The sequence below is a fragment of the Trachurus trachurus genome (genome assembly GCF_905171665.1).
Source record: "Trachurus trachurus genome assembly, chromosome: 3".
NCBI classification, from domain to species: Eukaryota; Metazoa; Chordata; class Actinopteri; order Carangiformes; family Carangidae; genus Trachurus; species Trachurus trachurus.
The window spans coordinates 6,745,683-6,764,642 of NC_139893.1; the positions used below are offsets into that span (position 1 = coordinate 6,745,683).

Here is an 18,960-nt window from a genome sequence, read left to right on the forward strand (position 1 = left end):
ACAGACAGGAGAAGAAAAAACACCTGGTTTTACTAATTACAGCTCAGATTAATGTGGGAATGAATGATTGTTTTATCAGATAGATGGATGGATGGATGGATGGATGGATAGATAGATGGATGGATAGATGGATAGATAGATAGATAGATAGATAGATAGATAGATAGATAGATAGATAGAGACAGAGAGGGGGATGATAGATAGAAAGAGGTAGAGATAGAGAGATAAGGGTAGAAAGAAAGAAAGAAAGAAAGAAAGAAAGAAAGAGACGGGGTAGATAGATGATAGATAGATAGAATGAAAGAAATAAAGAAATAAAGAAATAAATTAAGAATGAGACAAAGAGAGAGGGGTAGAAAGAAAGAAAGAAAAAGGTGGATGGATAGAGAGAAAGAAAGAAAGAAAGAAAGAAAGAAAGAAAGAAAGAAAGAAAGAAAGAAAGACAGAGACGGGGTACACAGATGATAGATAGATAGAATGAAAGAAAGAAAGAAAGAAAGAAATTAAGAATGAGACAAAGAGAGAGGGGTAGAAAGAAAGAAAGAAAGAGGTGGATGGATAGAGAGAAAGAAAGAAAGACAGAAAGAGACAGAGAGAGGGGGATGATAGATAGATAGAATGAAAGAAAGAAAGAGATAGAGAGTTGAGGGTAGAAAGAAAGAAAGAAAGAAAGAAAGAAAGAAAGAAAGAAAGAAAGAAAGAAAGACGGGGTAGATAGAAAGAAATATAGAGAAAGAAAGAGACGGAGGGGAATAGATAGATAGATAGATAGATAGATAGATAGATAGATAGATAGATAGATAGATAGATAGATAGATAGATAGATAGATAGATAGATAGATAGATAGATAGATGTCAAAGCTGAATTAAAGCCTGTAAGAAATAATGTAAGTGACGTTTGGCACCAAAACTTCATCAGCACAACAAACGACAAGTGACTGATCTGCTGTGGAAAATAGTTGTAATGCAAAAATATTTTTTATCCATTCACAATTTTTTTTTTTACCACTAAACAGGTAAAAATCTAAACAAACAGTCACATAAATAGTTTACAAAACAAATATTCCATCACACAGACGAAGCTCAATTCATAGTTGCTGACAACATGGGGCATTTTTTACATTTCTATCATAAATATCAAAAACATTATGACCGACGTTGTTCAGGAGTGTGTCACATGTTCATGTTCATGTCAGTTATTTAAGATAATTTATGTTTTTGACAGTTCAGTGTGTTTTCTTTTCCTCACTTCTTCCCCCCTCTTCCTCTTCCTCTTCCTCTTCCTCTCGCTCTCGTGCTTTTTCCTCTTTGGCCTCGTCGGGCGCCATCGAAGACGGATCGGGCCGTGACCATCGCAACCTTACAACCGCCATCGCTGTCGTCACCGGAGCTGCTGCCGCTGCCGCTGTTACTGTTATGAACCCTCTGAGCTGGACGACTGATATTATTATTATTATTAATCTTATTACTATTAATATTATTATTAGACTGAGGTGAAACCGCCACAGTGCAGGGGTCCAGGCTGCTGCTGCTGCTGCTGCTGCTCTCATCCTTCAGAGGAGGAACTGGAGATTCACCGATGACCTCAGACCCCAGAAACCCTCCTCCTGCCACAGACCTCCTCCCCTCCTCCTCCTCTCCCTCCTTCTCCTTCTCCTTCTTCTCTTTCTCTCCTTTTCCTTTCTTTGGAGTCTTGTTTGCAGCCTTCTCTCCTCCTCTCTTAGATTTGACAGGTGAGTGTTTCTCCTCCTCCTCCTCCTCTTCGCTCTCCCTCTCCTTCCTCTTCATGCAGGTGACGGCTCGGCGGAGTCGCTGGCTGCGGATCGCCTGCTTCTCCTGCTGCGCCAGGCGGAAGAACGAGTCGATCCTCAGCTGAGTCTGAACCCAAACGGAGACAGAGAGAGAGAAGATGTGTAGAATCAAAACATATGACGAGACGACAAAGTGATTTCATTAATTTCTACTCTGACTGAGAAGAGTATTGTCACTGGATTTGTTGGTGCAGCTACATCTTTCTATGGCAGAAAATGCTTTAAAATTAGCTTTTACTTAGTGTTAGGTTACTTTAATCCATCTGTGTTGGTCATAAAGATCTATTATTTCTGGCCAACTACTCCGACAACGGTTTATTCAAATGTCTTAGAGCTTATTCACTATCTTAGTTATTTACTTGTAGTTTACTTTAAGTGTGGACACTCCAGTGACTCAACCCGTTCAGTCCTACTCTGTCAGACTCTTACTTACTTTGTACTGAAATCAACACTGCCAATTTGTTGTACATACTTTTGTACATTACATTTTATTTGCTATTGCTATTTTATTATGTATAGTTTGTTCTTTATATTCTTATATGTTGTTATCGTCACTGTGTGTAATGCTGCTGCTGCTGCACTGTAATTTCCCAGCTTGGGATCAATAAAGTATATCCCTTCAGGACACTTGGATTGCAGCGGAGGAGCAGTGTGGAGGAATATAACAGAGTTTTTGTGTAGTTTTATGGACTTTTTGTGTCGGGCGCTAATGACTCTCATATAAGGATTTCGTTGGACTACGAACCGGCCTCCCGGGTCTCCAGATGCACTTTGAGGAATAAAAAACTACTCCGGAGTATTCATCAGCATGAGGGTGAATTTCATTTTTTGGTGAACTATCCCTTTAATGTCATTGCGTTTTTTCCAGTTTATTCCCCTGAGGTCTCTCCCAGTTAGTTACCTGCTGTGAGTTGAGCTGCTTCATCACCGGCTGCAGAGTCTCCTCCGTCCTCCGGCTGCTCCATCCAAAACGATTCAGACAGAACGTGAACGAGCAGCTCAGGAAAGTTCACACAATTTAAACACACACACACACACACACACACACACACACACACACACACACACACACACACACACACACACACACACACACACACACACACACACACACACACACACTGAGACAAAGGATATTCTTTGATCATGTCGAGCTGCGGCCGTCCCCAGCTGAAGGCGCTGTCCGACTCCTCCACCGCCGGCTCCAGATAGGCCTGAGCCACCACCGGGTTGGGGAAGCCCGGCTGCAGTTTCAGTCCTCGCAGTTTCTTCTTCACCTTCGTGTCGCGAGGGTCGGACGTCAGGCGCTTCTTCTCCTGAGCCTCCAGCCACCATTTACTGGAGGAGAGAGGACATGAACAGACTTTAATAAGCCTTTATTTCTTTATTCTTTATTAATTTCTTGTGTATGTAGCTGTATCTAGCTGATGCACTTTATCACTCCTCTCTTCGTTTTATTACTGGAGATGTGTTCCGAACCCATCACTGTGTTCTTTATAATAAGGTTGGATGGCCATCCTTAAGTGTAAGGAGGGAACAACATTGCATTTACTTGAAATTTTACCTGTTTATATTACCAGCTTAATCTCACTTAGAATTTGTAACTTGCACACTTGTTCACAGGACACCTTGGTTTTACATATTCCCAGTATCAGGACAGGATTGGGGAAGACTGCCATTCAGTTTTATGCCCCCCAAAAGTGGAATAACCTACAAAACTGTCTGAAACTGGATCATCTTATTTCCTTAGATAGTTTTAAAAACGTATTATCGAATGTTTTACAACCTGTATGTAATTGTGGATCATGACCTTGTATATTGTATAAAATTGTGTTTTTGTAATCAGGGCGTCATTGAAAAAGAGAGCTCGCTCTCAATTGACCTTCCCTGAATAAATAAAGGAGAAATGAAAAAAAAAATCTGAGCTCTATCTTTTGTTAGATACTATCTTAGATAATTGGTTATATGTCTCAAAGGAATTTTCAATCGAAAGCAACTGGACGTGGTTATTTGTCTAGGAAGACGTTTCACCTTCATCCAAGAGGCTTCATCAGTTCATGTAGCATCTGACCAGGCTGGGACTGGTCCAACTATCTGGTGTGGAGACTCACTATTTAACCTCTTGTGTGGGCGTTCACAAGGCTGATGATGTCACTGGTTCCCTTTTGTGCTCCAAGTGCCAACGACAGTCGTTTGAGTGTCTTTGATGGAAAGTTGGTTTCGACTTCGTTAGTGCCCTATGTCTTCCTAGACAAATAACCAAGTCCAGCTGCTTTCGATTGAAAAATTCCTTTGAGATACTATATGACCTGGACAAATGAGAATATGCACAGGCTAATTGGTTATATGCTGTTACTTTTACATACTGTATGTTGTTTATGTAGACTATTTATGGATAATTTATGTTTGTAAATCTTTTTGTTATGCTTTGATTGTGTATTTCTGATTTGTATTTTTATTGTTACATACTGATCGGACCCCAGGAAGAATAGTTTATTTGTATTACATCAGCTAATGGGCATCCAAATAAGATAAATCAAATCAAATCAAACCAAACCAAACCACAAACCTTTGCTATTTTGTTTACCGTGAACCTCTTATCAAGATTTGAACGCTTCATAACATCAGACTTTTTGTTTAGATTTTGGTTTCAGATGATTGACACATTAACTTCCTCCAAACCCTGGATCAAACACTCACCTAAACTGTAGGAGAGGCTCCATCCCCGGCCCTGGGAACTCATTCAGTATCTCCATACCGGTCACATATCCGACCCCTGGCACGCCCTCGGTGTAGTCGCTGCCCAGCAGGTAGGCCAGATTTATCAGCTTGGTCCGGTCCAGGCCTGAGAGAGGGAGAGAGAGAGGGGGGAGAGAGAGATTACAGATTGACCTAATCTGAAAAGGAACGGCCGAGTTTAGAAGAGACGGACACCGACGGGGGGTCAGTTAATGGACTCTCTGCGGTCAGTTGTGCTGACAGCTCATCAGCCACTAACACCTGTCGCTGATACGTCCAATATTAGCTTATCAGATTCCTGCTGTAATGTGTCACCATTGCACTATTTCAAAACCCTACTCTCCCATTTCAACTGAATAAAGAAACTGGATAAATACGTTGCTCAGAAATAGCTGACAGAGACTACGGCAGCTCACAGGGTTCACAGAGAATTTAGGAACAAACTCATTAAATGAAACAGTGATACTGTTTCCAGCAGTTTACTGAGTGGTTACTAGTTTTAATAGACCTGATTGGAAATAGGCTGTAATGTCCAGAAACTAATAAAGTGGATTTGATTTTGATTTTAAAAAGCTCACAAACTTAATTTTTCTGGATGTATTTTGCATAAAAACAGAGAATCAAAGCCGAATTGCTCATGGAAAAGACTTTTTTCTTGTTCCTTCAGCTCTTATTGGTGCTATTATATGGAAACATGGTAAAAAGGACAATAGGAAATTAACTGATGATGATTGATTGATTGATTGATTGATTGATTGATTGATTGATTGATTGATTGATTGATTGATTGATTGATTGATTGATTGATTGATTGATTGACTGATTGCAGCACTGACCCAGTTGGTTCTGCAGGTCACTGAACTGGTAGTGTTCAACGTATTTGTTCTGGTTGAAGAAGTTTCTGTAGACGTGTCGGCCTCCGAACAGCCACACGTCCGAGTCGTCGGTGATCGTCCCGTTGGTCTGCTCGGCCCGGTCGAGCGCCGCACACTGAGCCTCGGCCTCCATCGGCGCCACCAGGAACGGCACGCCGAACAGACGCAGCAGCTCCTGGTTCCCCAGAGGAAAACATTTGATAACATTCAATATAATTATCCAGGGTTGTGTCTTTGTCAAAGATACAGACATGATTTATATAGATTTAAAAAACATTTAGATTGTGCTTATAAAGGGATAGTTCAACATTTTGGCAAATTGGCCCATTGCCATAATCCCTGTAGTCATAGCAGTAGGTTTGTTACCTTTAATTGTCGGTGCAGGCTATTTTTAGAGCGGCGGAGCAGAGCCGCGAGCTGCTCAGAGCTGGGATTTCTTGGTTTCCCTCATCAAATTCATCAAATACATAATCCAACAACTCCAAAACGCTCTGGTGGACAAGTTGTGACCTGCACATTCACCACACTATGAGATAATTATAATTCAGAACGTTACCAGACAGAGTTGTTTTAGAGGTAAATTCATGCTGCGCGTTGCCTTCAGGGACAGTTTTTCATCAAGCAGTCTCTGTATTTACCTCTAAAACAACTCTGTCTGGTAACGTTCTGTTATTATCTCATAGCGTGGTGAATGTGCAGGTCACAACTTGTCCACCAGAGCGTTTGGAGTTGTTGGATTGTGTATTTGATGAGTTTGATAAGGGAAACCAAGAAATCCCATCAGCCTCCGTAGCGTAGCTCTGAGCAGCTCGCGGCTCTGCTCCGCCGTTCTAAAAACAGCTTGCACCGACAATTAAAGGTAACGAACCTACTCCTACGACTAACTAATTTGCCAAAATGTTGAACAACTATCCCTTTAAAATCTGCAGCAGTAAACCTGTGGTTGTTTTTGGCCGGTTAATGTAATTAAAATCCTTTCCTGTCATCAGACTCTGACTAATTCTCCTTTAGCGTCTCGTTACGTTATAGTGGTGATTTTACACAGGAGAAAACGATGACGGTGAATTCACGTCATAGTTCTTGGAAGTTTTTGGCGCGAGACGCCACAAAGAAACTTATCCTGGTCTCACACCTGCTCCGGGTCGTCATCTATCTCCTGGCCCAGCGACAGTGTGTAACCGTGTGTGTGTATGTGTGTGTACAGTACATGCTGGTGTGTGTTGGTCTCTCTGCTTCACCTGACTCTCCAGGTACATCTGTCCCGTCACGGAGTTGGCCATCCGCTCCTGCTGCTGCTTCTGCTCCCTCAGGTTGGTCTGCTCCACCTGCAGGGAGCTCTCCAGAGCCTCCAGCTCCTCCTGCACAACACACACACACACACACAGATACACACACACACCCGGCATCAGGCCTGATACCCCACTGAGTCTAAAATGCATCCCTGTCATTTTAACCCTCCTGTCGTCCTCCTGGGTCAAGGAAGAAAGGAAGGACGAAGGGAAAGATGGAAGGAAAGAAGGAAGGGAAAAAGGATTGTGGAAAGAAGGAAGGGAAAGGTAAGGAAAGAAAGATGGAGGGAGGGACTCTCTGGATATAAAAGGGAAATGGGAGTTAGAAATTAATGTTATTATCGAAGATACATGCTGGGAAGATGTGTGTGAGGAGCAGTGTTGGGAACGTTACTTTTAAAAAGTAATTAGTTATAGTTACTAATTACTTCTCCCAAAAAGTAACTGAGTTAGTAACTCCACTACTTCACTATAATAGTAACTAGTTACCAGGGAAAGTAACTATTGCGTTACTTTTTCTTTCTTTTTTTTAAGTTTAAATATGTCGAAGAATTTGGATTTTTTTTCTCTCATTTTTAAATTGTATTTTATTGTTTTCATATATTTCACTGATCGCAATTATGGAATGCGAGTGTGTGTTTTATTGGAAGCGAGGCTGGTGTGCCTATGAAAATAGGTTACAGTGGGTTTTTTAAGTGATGTGGCTACAAGCAAATCTCATATTGTCTCTGTACAAAGACAACAAAGACCTTTTTAAATGTGAAAACAGCGGAGACCTATTCAAGATTTGCGTTTAATAACAGGCGAAACATCGAAAATAATTTATTCATGGCCACATTAAGTGAAATTATTAACTTTACCGATTATCCATCTGATTATCTGTCCTGCTGCGAGCGCACAACAGGGTATCTGCGGATCCTTAAAAAGTCTTAAATTCATGTATCTAAAATTAAGGCCTTAAAAAGTATTAAATTTATTAGAAAATTCTAAGATGGTCTTAAATATATAATACACAGCATCATAAAATATGTATGCACTTAAACTTTTATATGAAATAACAGGGTATGCGCGCGGGGTCTTAAAAAGTCCAAAATGTGAAAATCTAAATTTTAGGTCTTAAAATGTCTTAAATTTGTTGAATTATTGTGTTCAAGTCTTAAATAATTTTAGACAGGTCTTACATTTTCTTATGCCCACCATGGGCGAGCATTTCACTCGCATTTGCCCCTAAAAAAAACAAACATGTGTGAACCGGAAAAATCACAAAAAGAAAGAGCACACGATTGGTCAAAAACTACAAATCCCACAATCCTCTGGCCTCAACAATAACAGTAGTTAGTGTAAGTAAGAGAGAGTGGAGCTGTAGGTGAAAAGAGGAAACAACGCCACGTCTGGTCCTGTTCTATGTTGTTCGTTCACACGTCACCGTTTATTCGTTACGTCCGCGGTGTAAAAGGCCGTGACGCAAAGACGCGATTAGGCGCGAGACGCGATTAGGCGCGAGACGCGGTAGACGCGACTTTTTTTTTTTTGCGACGCTACACCCGATTCTTTTATGGCGACGGGACCTTCGCGTCTTCGTCCTTTTCATCGTGTTTGGCGGGAAGACCCGCAAGGGGCTTCCCGCCAAACACGAGGAACGCTTTTTTTTCGCTCGAGTTTATACGCGCGACCAAACGCGAGATACGCGAGAAATGCGATTTATCGCTCGTTTTGACTTTGTGTAAATTCGCGTCTTCACGAGCCCGCCCATTTTCACTACAACAACAACATTTTTCTGCTCTCACCAACCATGGTTGAGGTCACAGCGCTGCTGTAGCTGCTCTGGAAGAGTTCCAGCTGATGAGCTACAGAGACTTTGGGGTCAAAGAGGAGCAGTGCGTCGCTGTGTGGGACTGTTTGGATTTAATGAAGAAGCTGCACAGAGTCAGGTGAGCAGAAGCTCAGGACAAACACTTCGCTCCGGGACATAATGTAGCTACACCTCACATGTTCTTGTCTTTTACCTCAGGGAGATTAAAGTAGTGTCTGTTTCCACTTTCCCTCCGATCTCGGCAGCTTCCCTCTGCTAGTTTGTGTGTGTGAGGCTAAACTGCGTGCGTGTGTGGTTTGTGTACAAACTGAACACTGCCTCTGATTGGCTTAGCATGAAACCTTACTCTGCCTCAACCAATCATCATCACTTATGCGGTTGTCTCGTCCCTCCCTCCTCCCCCCTCCCCTCACCAAAGGAGAGGAGGAAAAAACAACAACAGTTTAGCAGCTTCTGTGGCTGAGATGAGATGAGCCAAGTCGGAGGACAACGGCTTCACTGAGTAGTTTGTAACGCGCCTCATTTAATTGTCGGTAACGGTAACGGCGTTGTAACGGTGGAAATAGTAATTAGTTAGATTACTCGTTACTGAAAAAGATAACGCCGTTAGTAACGCCGTTATTCCCATCACTGGTGAGGAGGGACATAAAATAACCAATAGCCCAATGTGGAAAGAATTTAATTGGAAAATGAAAGTGAGATATTTTAGAACCCCCTCCATAACTTCCAAATTTGACAGTAACACAACAAATTTGTGCTGGAGGGATTGTCACCAGATAGGAGACCACACACACATATTTTGGGACTGCCCAAAGTTGAAAAACTATTGGGAAGGGATTCAGAAAGAAATATTCTCTATATTAAACATTGATTTACCTCTGACCCCACAATTTTATATTATAGGAGCACTCCCTAAGGGAAGATGGGAAAAAAGAAAGCTGTATCTATTACATGTCCTATTATTAATAGCTAAGAAGATGATAACTGTCTTGTGGTTTAAACCGCTCCCTCCCACCATACCCCAGTGGCAGGAGAGAGTTAAAAAGGTATACGTGATGGAGAAGATAACAGCACACCTTCATCTCAAGATGGACATCTTCTCAACAAGATGGGGCCCTGTAAGCAAATATTTAAACCTGCCAATGTAAAACACTAACAAGAACTGTCTATGTGTGATTTAGAAGAATGTCAGAAACAGTCCAGTGAATGAGTGTTTGCCAAACTGTTTTTCTTTGACTGTTCAGTTTATACATTTCACGAATAACCTTGGAATTTTACTTTTTCATATGTATGTAACAGAAAGAAAAATGTGATATAAACTAAAAGATATGTGGAAATACATATGAATACCAATAAAAAAAAAAAAAAAAAAAAAAAAAAGAAAGATGGAGGGAGGGAGGGAACAGATTCGTTCAAGGAAGGAAGAAGAAGGATGGAAGAAGGGAAAGAAGGAAGGGAAAAAGGAAGGAAAGAAAGACAGAGGGAGGGAACAGATCAAGTCAGTTGGATCAAAAGAGGAAGGAAGGAAGGACGAAGGGGAAAAAGGAAGGAAGGAAAGAAGGAAGGGAATAAGGATTGTGGAAAGAAGGAAGGGAGAAAGGAAGAATGGAGGAAGGGAACAGATTGGGTCAATCTGACGCATAAGGACAACAGGAGGTTTAAACCCGTCGACCTTTTCTGCCGCTCCATGTTACGTGAAGTGTAAACAGAAGTTAATAACAGACTCTTTGTTTGTTCTGACGAAGCTTCTGTAAATGTTCACAGACACTTTGGTGACGCAACGATCACAACGATGGGTTCATACGATCTGACTGGAGATACAGACAGATGTGTTAGTGCATTTTACCTAACAGCGTTACATAATCTGACCGTCATTGTGTAACGCGTCTGACTGGGTGAAGCTGTGGTAAACTGACCCTTTACATTCAGACCAGACGTCACAGCTGAAACCTCAGACATTTACACAACAACTGTAGAGCTGCAACTGATGATTGTTTTTTTGTTTTTTTTACCATAAAGGAATCTGGAAATTATTTTAAATCCTTAGTTGTCAATAAAAAATGTGAGAAAACTGTGAAAAATGCTTTTCTCGATTTTCCAAAGCCATCTTCAAAAATTTTAAAAAGATGAATAATTTGAGTTTATTTACCTTTAATTGTCGGTGCAAGCTATTTTTAGAACGGCAGAGCAGAGCCGTGAGCTGCTCAGAGCTACGCTACGGAGGCTCATGGGATTTCTTGTCAAATACACAATCCAACAACTCCACAACGCTCTGGTGGACAAGTTGTGACCTGCACATTCACCACACTATGAGATAATAACAGAACGTTATGAAACAGAGTTGTTTTAGAGGTAAATTCATGCAAAACCGCTGATGCGCGATACCGTCGGGGCCAGTTTTTCAGCAAGCAGTCTCTGTATTTACCTCTCAAACAACTCTGTCTGGTAACGTTCTGTTATTATCTCATAGCGTGGTGAATGTGCAGGTCACAACTTGTCCACCAGAGCGTTGTGGAGTTGTTGGATTGTGTATTTGATGAGTTTGATGAGGGAAACCAAGAAATCCCATGAGCCTCCATAGTGTAGCTCTGAGCAGCTCGCGGCTCTGCTCCGCCATTCTAAAAGTAGCTTGCACCGACAATTAAAGGCAACGAACCTACTCCTAAAACTATAGGGATTATGGCAATGGGTCAATTTGCCAAAATGTTGAACTAACCCTGTAAGAAGAAAAATTCTTTACAGATTACCGAAATAGTATATGCCTTAATTAATCAACTCACTGTCAATCGATTAATGTGATAGAAGTACTGACCACGTCCATGTGTTCCCATTCATTGACAGCTGGAGAAGAGCTCGACTCTGTCGCCTCCTTCAGCTCGTTCTCGTCGCTCTGCGTCTCCGTCTCGTCGTCTTCAGATTTCAGAGCAGCAGCAGCAGCAGCCGGAGCCGAACACTCGGTCGAACTCTCCTCTGGTTTTTCTTCCGTCTTCGTCTCGTCTCTGTCGACTCCAGCTGCTCGTCCTTCCTCTCTTACTATCACGGGTGAATCATCTGCATCCTCCTCTTTAAATTCTTCCTCTGAAACCTCGATGAAGCTCTCTGAGGGAACACGCAGCACAACATGTAAACATCGACTTTCGAAGAGCAATTCACTTTTTTGAATCTATAGTGCGTATAATAACTTCTGTCGATCCCTAGAGAAATCCTGCATAATTACAAAACCCCTTAATTGTTGTTGTTTCACACTGCTGTTGCAGTTTATTAGACATGAAGTAATAAATGGAGACTCACCTCCTTATTTACAACCCCTGGGGTCACCTGATGCAGTCAGGTGTGATCAACCAAAGGTGTGAACAATAACAACCTAATCAGAGGAAATATAAGTTCATGCATGTTCATGTCATTCAGATTCATTGGTGCATCAGTACAGTATGTATAAGCATGGGAAAATACATGCAGTGATACAATACAAGAGGGTACAATGCAATGCAAAAATAACAGAATACCAGTATACTTTTTAATTTGTGCAGGTGAAGACAAATTAAGTCTTCTCACTGTGTTGTTGATACTTAGGTATTTGAGGCGCCATTACAGAACATTTCTTCCCTTTAAAACCACATGAGTGTGTGTGTGATTTATGTGTATTTCAGGTCTTACACTTGCACAAATTCTCTTATATATTTCCAAATCAATTGTGTATATTGGTATTCTGTTATTTTTGCATGTATTTTCCTATGCTTATACATACTGTACTGATCCACCAATGAATTTGAATGACATGAACATGCATGAACTTATATTTCCTCTGATTAGGTTGTTATTTTTCACACCTTATTGCATCAGGTGACCCTAGGGGTTGTAAATAAGGAGGTGAGTCTCCACTTTATTACTTAATGTCAAATGAAGGGCAGGTGCCTGAAACATCACGTTTATTAAATTTTCAAGGAGCAGCTTCTGGTGTGCAGAGCGGACTCGGACCCAGTATTACATACTTTCTTTGGGATGTGCGTGCCATTTGTACCTGTTGCAGTTTATTTAAAACCAAAAATAAAAAAAGCAGATGACGTGTTTAAAGCAAATGCATTAGCCTACCTGTTGGTTTGTTTTGTTAATTTTAGTAGGTCCATATGACATTAATTATCCCACTTAGTACTATATCACTTTGAATATTAAGTGTAAATCAACCGCAGGCTGCACCTTTAGCTGAATTTGGTACCATTTCATATAGACCTTTTCAGAGAGTATAAACAAATACAGGTGTTACCAAGGATACTAATTAAGGCTCCATTCCATTTAGTGTACCAGAGCGTTTTCTAATGAGCCACACCTGTCTTTGTTTATACTCTCTGAAAAGGTCTATTAAAAACCACAGATGGGTAAAAACATGCCAGGGTCGGATCAGGATTAGACAGATTAGAAAAAATGAAATAAGTGTGTAGTAGGTGTGTAAATGGTCAATAATCAATATTACTGGCAGTAATAGAGGGCCCCATGGAGGCTTGGGCCGGTGTGAATGTGGTTTTACCTTCTGATTCGCTCCGTTCTCCGTCGTCTGTCTTCACTTTGTCTCCGTTTGTTTCCTTTGGAGCTTCACTGGACGCGTTCGGAGCAGATTCCTGTGGTTGAACCGGACCCTCTCTGTTTCTGATCCGTGTTTCTCTTCTCTCCTTCTCTTCTTGTTTCTCCTTCGCCTGCTCTCTACTTCCTGTCCGCACATCTTCTGTCATTCGTCTTTTCTTTGTCTCCTCTTCTGACATCGTCTCTCTCTCTGGAGGTTGTTGCTGCTGCTGCTGCCCTGCCATGTGAAGAGCTTTATTCCTCTGACCAATCACCTCCTCCATCTCATCTTCAGAGCTACTGACCATCAAACCGTCTTTCTCGTGCACAGATGTTTTACTCGGTAAAGACTTTGCATCATCCGGTCTGGTCTCTTCCTCTGAGCTGCTGATGACGACCGGTGGTGCAGGGTGATGGACATCCGCCTGCAGTTTGACAGACGAGCTGCTGATTAGAGCCTCCTCCTCCTCCTCCTCCTCCTCCTCAGCCAACACCTGCTGGATTGCCATCAGTGTACGAGGAGAAACCCTCCCATCCTTCTCACCCTGGTCTTTCTCATCCAGCTTCTCTTCGTCGGAGCTGTCGTTCATCGCAGCCTGGATGGCCTTGAGCGTACGGGGAGAAGGTGGTGATGACGTGTCTCCATGAGAAGGTTTAGATGCTGAGGGTTTGGCCTCCTCTGAGGAAGGACCCGCCTTCTCCTTCTCCTTCTCCTTCTCTTTCTCCTTCTCTTTCTTCTCCTCTTCCTCACTAATAGTTTTCCACAGAGGCTCAGGTCTGTCCGCCGCCCGTCTTCTGCAGCCGGACAGGGAGCTCCCAGCCCAGGGAGCAGCTGCAGGCCGGTCCTCAGGGACAGGTTTACTCTTAGCGGAGCCTGAGTGAGAAAGGTTTTACAAAGCATGCAGTCTTTAAAGGGATAGTTCAACATTTTGGCAAATTCTCCTACTGCCATAATCCCTGTAGTCATAGCAGTAGGTTCATTACCTTTAATTATTGGTGCATGTTGTTTTTAGATCAGCAGGGCAGAGACGTGAGCTGCTCAGTGAGCACAATGGAGGTGAATGGTACAGTGTCCCCTGTCCCTCATCAAACTCATCACATACACAATCCAACAACTCCAAAACACTCTGGTGGACAAGTTGTGACCTGCACATTCACCACGCTATGAGATAATCATGTAACATTACGAGACAGAGTTGTTTTAGAGGCAAATGCAGCCGGAACTACATCCCAGACACGGCTGCCGGGCGGAGGGATTTCAAAAGTGCAAAGTAGTTCAGAGTATTTGCTTCATGTGTTGTAATGTTACATAATTATACACAATTATTTCATAGCGTGGTGAATGTGCAGGTCACAATTTGTCCACCAGAGCGTTTTGGAGTTGTTGGATTGTGTATTTGATGAGTTTGATGAGGGGCAGGGCAGGGGACCGGTACCGTTCACCTCCATTGTGTTCACTGAGCAGCTCACGTCTCTGCCCCGCCGATCTCACAACAGCATGCACCGATCATTAAAGGTAACGAACCTACTCCTATGACTACAGGGATCATGGCAATAGGGCAATTTGCAAAAATGTTGAACTATCCCTTTAATGTGTTTAATTTATAGATAAACTCTAGTCAGATTTATACAGATTTAAATGTTGCACAAAAGACACAACTACTGTTCTACTTTATTGTTTCCTGTGTGATAATGCAGCTCTGAGTTGTGACTATGAGACTATGATAAATCAGAGCAGGTTCACTTCACACATCTCTCACCTTTAATGAGGATGTAGTGGGAGTTGTCTTCTGAAACCAGGCGACGTGACTCGACGCTGTGGTCTTTCTCGTCCCCGTCCTGCTGGTACAGCTGTGGGGCGCTGCCGGCGCTGCGCTGGCTCATCTCTTTCTCCACGCTCTCCAGGCGCAGGTTCAGCTTGTTCCTCTGCAGCAGGCCGGCCAGCTGGTACTGGGAGAAGTCTCCCGAGAGCTACGAGGGAGCGGAGAGGAGTCAGGAGGAGGAGGAGGAGATGGGTGAGTGTTTGTGTGAGTTGTTTTGGATCTTCACCTCTGGAGGTTTGTGGTACATGGTCCGACGTCTTTTGCAAAACTCCTTCATGTCTTTGAGAATCTCGTGTTTCATTTCCGGCGGCAGGCAGGCAAATTCCTCCGAGTTGATGTCCACTGAGTTGGGATTATCATACAGCTCCTCCTGAAACACAATCACCTATTATCAAACAAACTGGGCATTTACACAAAGACAGACTGAGTGACAAAAATATACTGCACTGATAATTAAATGTGACGATTTTATTTGTTACCTGATAGACATCAAAACTGTCCATCTCCTCCTCCGAGTCTTTCTCTTCCTCCTCCTCTGAGCTGCAAAGTGATAAAAGTGTCAGTTTACAGGTGAAATAATACTGAATAAAGCAGAGCATTTTGTTAAAGGGATAGTTCAACATTTTGGCAATTTGTCCCATTGCCATAATCCCTATAGTCTTAGCAGTAGGTTCGTTACCTTTAATTGTCAGTGCAAGCTGTTTTTAGAACGGCGGAGCAGAGCCGCGAGCTGCTCATGGGATTTCTTGGTTTCCCTCATCAAACTCATCAAATACACAATCCAACAACTCCAAAACGCTCTGGTGGACAAGTTGTGACCTGCACATTCACCACGCTATGAGATAATAACAGAACGTTACTAGATCGAGTTGTTTTAGAGGTAAATTCAGAGACTGCTTGCAGAAAAACTGCACCCGACGGGAACGCGCATCAGTGGTTTTGCATGAATTTGCCTCTAAAACAACTCTGTCTGGTAACGTTCTGTTATTATCTCATAGCGTGGTGAATGTGTAGGTCACAACTCGTCCACCAGAGCGTTTTGGAGTTGTAGGATTGTGTATTTGATGAGTTTGATGAGGGAAACCAAGAATTCCCATGAGCCGCTTGTGGCTTTGCTCCACCGTTCTAAAAATAGCTTGCACCGACAATTAAAGGTAACGAACCTACTGCTATGACTATAGAGATTATGGCAATGGGCCAATTTGCCAAAATGTTGAACTATCCTTTTAAATTTGCTTGCAAATGTGACTGAACATTTGGACTGAATTACTCTACACTTTATCCATGATAACTGGCTACTATTAACCTTTCTGATCTGCTTCTGTCGTTCTCCTCTGCAGGTGGAAGAGCCGGGAGAACATACATGTCGTCCACCTCACTCCTGGTCACACTGGAGAGGCTGGGCATAGGTTCCTGACTGTGGCCGGGAAAAAACAAGAGGGACACTTGAAATATTTCAATGTTAGTTTAGTAGAAAATTATGTAAGAAGAGCATTTAAAGTTTAAACTTTTAATTGCATATGCACAGAGCCACATGTCACACAATGTAATGAAAATGTTACATATCTCACCTGCGATCTCCAAGTGCAGCTTTGATGGCTTGTCTCTTCAGGAACGTCTTGAGGAGCTTCTCATTGGTCTGTTTGGACTCTCGGCTCAACTCCTCCTTCCTCTGCCTCCTCAGAGCCTGCAGGAGAGAAACAGCCAAAACCACGTTAACTCACATCTAGAGATGTCACGATTACTTGTTTTCACAATTAATCGTGGTATTAAACGCCACAGTTAATTGATCGTAAAGATTCCTAAATACCTTTACTTTCACAAAAATTTGATGTTAGAACCTTATTTGCAGATGTGCGCAAAAATAAAGGTAAATGCTCAGATACAGGTCTATTTAACTAACGTAACATTGAATTGGTAGGAATTTAAATGTTAGCGTGTCATTTTTAATTTAAAAAAAAGCAAAACAAAACAAAAAATGATTAAAATAAACGCAAATATTTGGTATACGGTAGATAAGAATTTATGACCTGAATATCTCAAACATTTCCCCTGGGGATTAAGAATTGGTCATATATTAATAGATACTTGAAATATTGTGTGTAAACAATGAGTAATGTAATTATTGTTTGACGATATTTGATTTTACACATTCATAGTGTTGTGAAATTAATTGGTGCAGAATAATCGCGATAATCGTAGTACCGTGATTATTTCTCTGACAATAATCGTACCAAGAAAATGTATAACTGTGACATCCCTACTCACATCCATCCATCCATCCATCCATCCATCCATCCATCCATCCATCCATATTTTTAACACTGAACATTTGCGTGTTTCTCCAGGAACCTCTGGACCTACCAGAGTCTGCCTCTTCAGCAGCGGTGCATCGCCGTCAAACACAAACACCGGCCGGATTCTGAAGAAGAGCAGCTTACAGACGCGGTTGAAGAGAGTGAGGAGATGGGCGTTCTGGACGTTGTTGCCGTCGCGGTCTCTCACTCCCTTCACGGCCTGGTTCAGCCAGATACTGATGTCTGGAGGCGGCTGGTTAAGGTTAAAGCTCAGGAGGACAGTCAGACACATCAATACAGCTGACAAAGAACAACAAACCAAGGCAAAAATGACTGTTAATAAGTTAGTTTTTATCTTAAAACTCAGTTTGACCCTGTGAAATGACCTTATAGTTTGTTTTCTATTGCACTTTACATATGGTATTTTAATAATGGTATGTTTTTATTGATCTGTACAGCACTTTGGTTGTTTTAAAGTGCTCTATAAATAAAGTTTAAGCTGAGCTGAGATGATGTAAAGACTATGAATAAATGACTGTTTCAATGATAAAATTCAAATAATATTTCCACACTGAGTTGACCACATTATTAAACTTATTTGGTCTTGTGTGAACCTGATAATATCCAATACTTATTTCACATTAATGCTTTAAAAGAAATAATCAACTTTTTCAACAGCTTTCTTTTAATAATGTATGTTAATAACAGATCCAACACCAAAAACAAATTCTACATAAAGCAAAGTAACTTATGTGCAGACTTCTTCATTTTGGATATTAGTGCTTCTTCTACTTCATAACAACATTTTTAAAGGAAAATGCATGACTTTTTCCCCCCACCAATAACTTCTATGAGGTGTGACTTCAAATCAATACTACACATAGTTTTGCTTATATTGTAAAAGTCCCATTTACAACAGAGATGAGCAGCAGGTGGAGGATACCGACAGCCAGGATCTTCCCCTCCAGAGTCTCGGGGTTGATGGGTTTCCCTGTGCTCTCCAGCAGCCGCCACAGCCCCTGCACTCCCATGGCGGCGGAAACTACAACTCACACTCAACAACTGTGAACGTCAAAACCTGAAACACACGACAAACAGCGACCTGAGCCCAGTTAATCTGAACATTGTCACCGAAACCACTGGAGTGCAACCAGAGAAACAACAAAGCGGCTTCTTGTAACAGTAATTTACGTCCGTGTAGAAAATATTCACAACGGTCAAATAGTTCCGTGTTATAGACATTTTTCTTTTCTTTTCTTTCTTTTTCTTTTTCTTTTTTTTTTTAACTCATAGATAGTTTATTTTATTAAAAAAAAAAAATTAATTGGACAAATAATTGTGTACAAACATAAAATAAATGAAGGGCTTCTTTTGTAAACCATATTTATCAGTAATACTAAACTGTTTATGGCATTTTTCCTTTTCACAAGATTGATTTGCTTTTATTTTATTTTTTAAATAATTTGTTATGAAAAATGTAAAATCTAGGAGTCGGTTTTATAAATTTGCACTTCTGTGTATGTAAAATTTACGTTGTAGGCTACACATTCTCCGGTAACACCGTCAACCTCCGGTATAAAAGGAGTGGTATTATTTTGCCGGGTTGGTCTAGCAGGCTGTATAGCTGTGTAATTTTACTGCTTTTACAAAATAAACTTCCTATGATTAACATTATAAACACTACAAAGGTCACATTTAGAGGTTTTATTTGTAATTTCAAGCCACAATTAGAGCAACAATGAGCTCCTTGCATCGG

At 41.5% G+C, this 18,960-nt stretch overlaps 1 protein-coding gene across 1 annotated transcript; it reads right to left on the reverse strand.

The window, feature by feature from the left end:
• Positions 1–1,041: 1,041 nt before the first annotated feature.
• ercc5 (excision repair cross-complementation group 5) lies at positions 1,042–18,331 on the reverse strand. Its single transcript, XM_083994166.1, has 15 exons — positions 18,148–18,331; positions 17,272–17,447; positions 16,479–16,594; positions 16,214–16,324; positions 15,387–15,447; positions 15,134–15,277; positions 14,845–15,055; positions 13,053–13,958; positions 11,340–11,626; positions 6,664–6,783; positions 5,387–5,600; positions 4,512–4,656; positions 2,949–3,149; positions 2,713–2,797; positions 1,042–1,878 (listed from the first exon to the last, which is right to left on the reverse strand). The coding sequence occupies exons 1-15, from the start codon at positions 18,233–18,235 to the stop codon at positions 1,246–1,248; spliced, it is 3,498 nt and encodes a 1,165-aa protein (XP_083850292.1). The 5' UTR covers positions 18,236–18,331; the 3' UTR covers positions 1,042–1,245.
• Between the last annotated feature and the right edge of the window lie 629 nt (positions 18,332–18,960).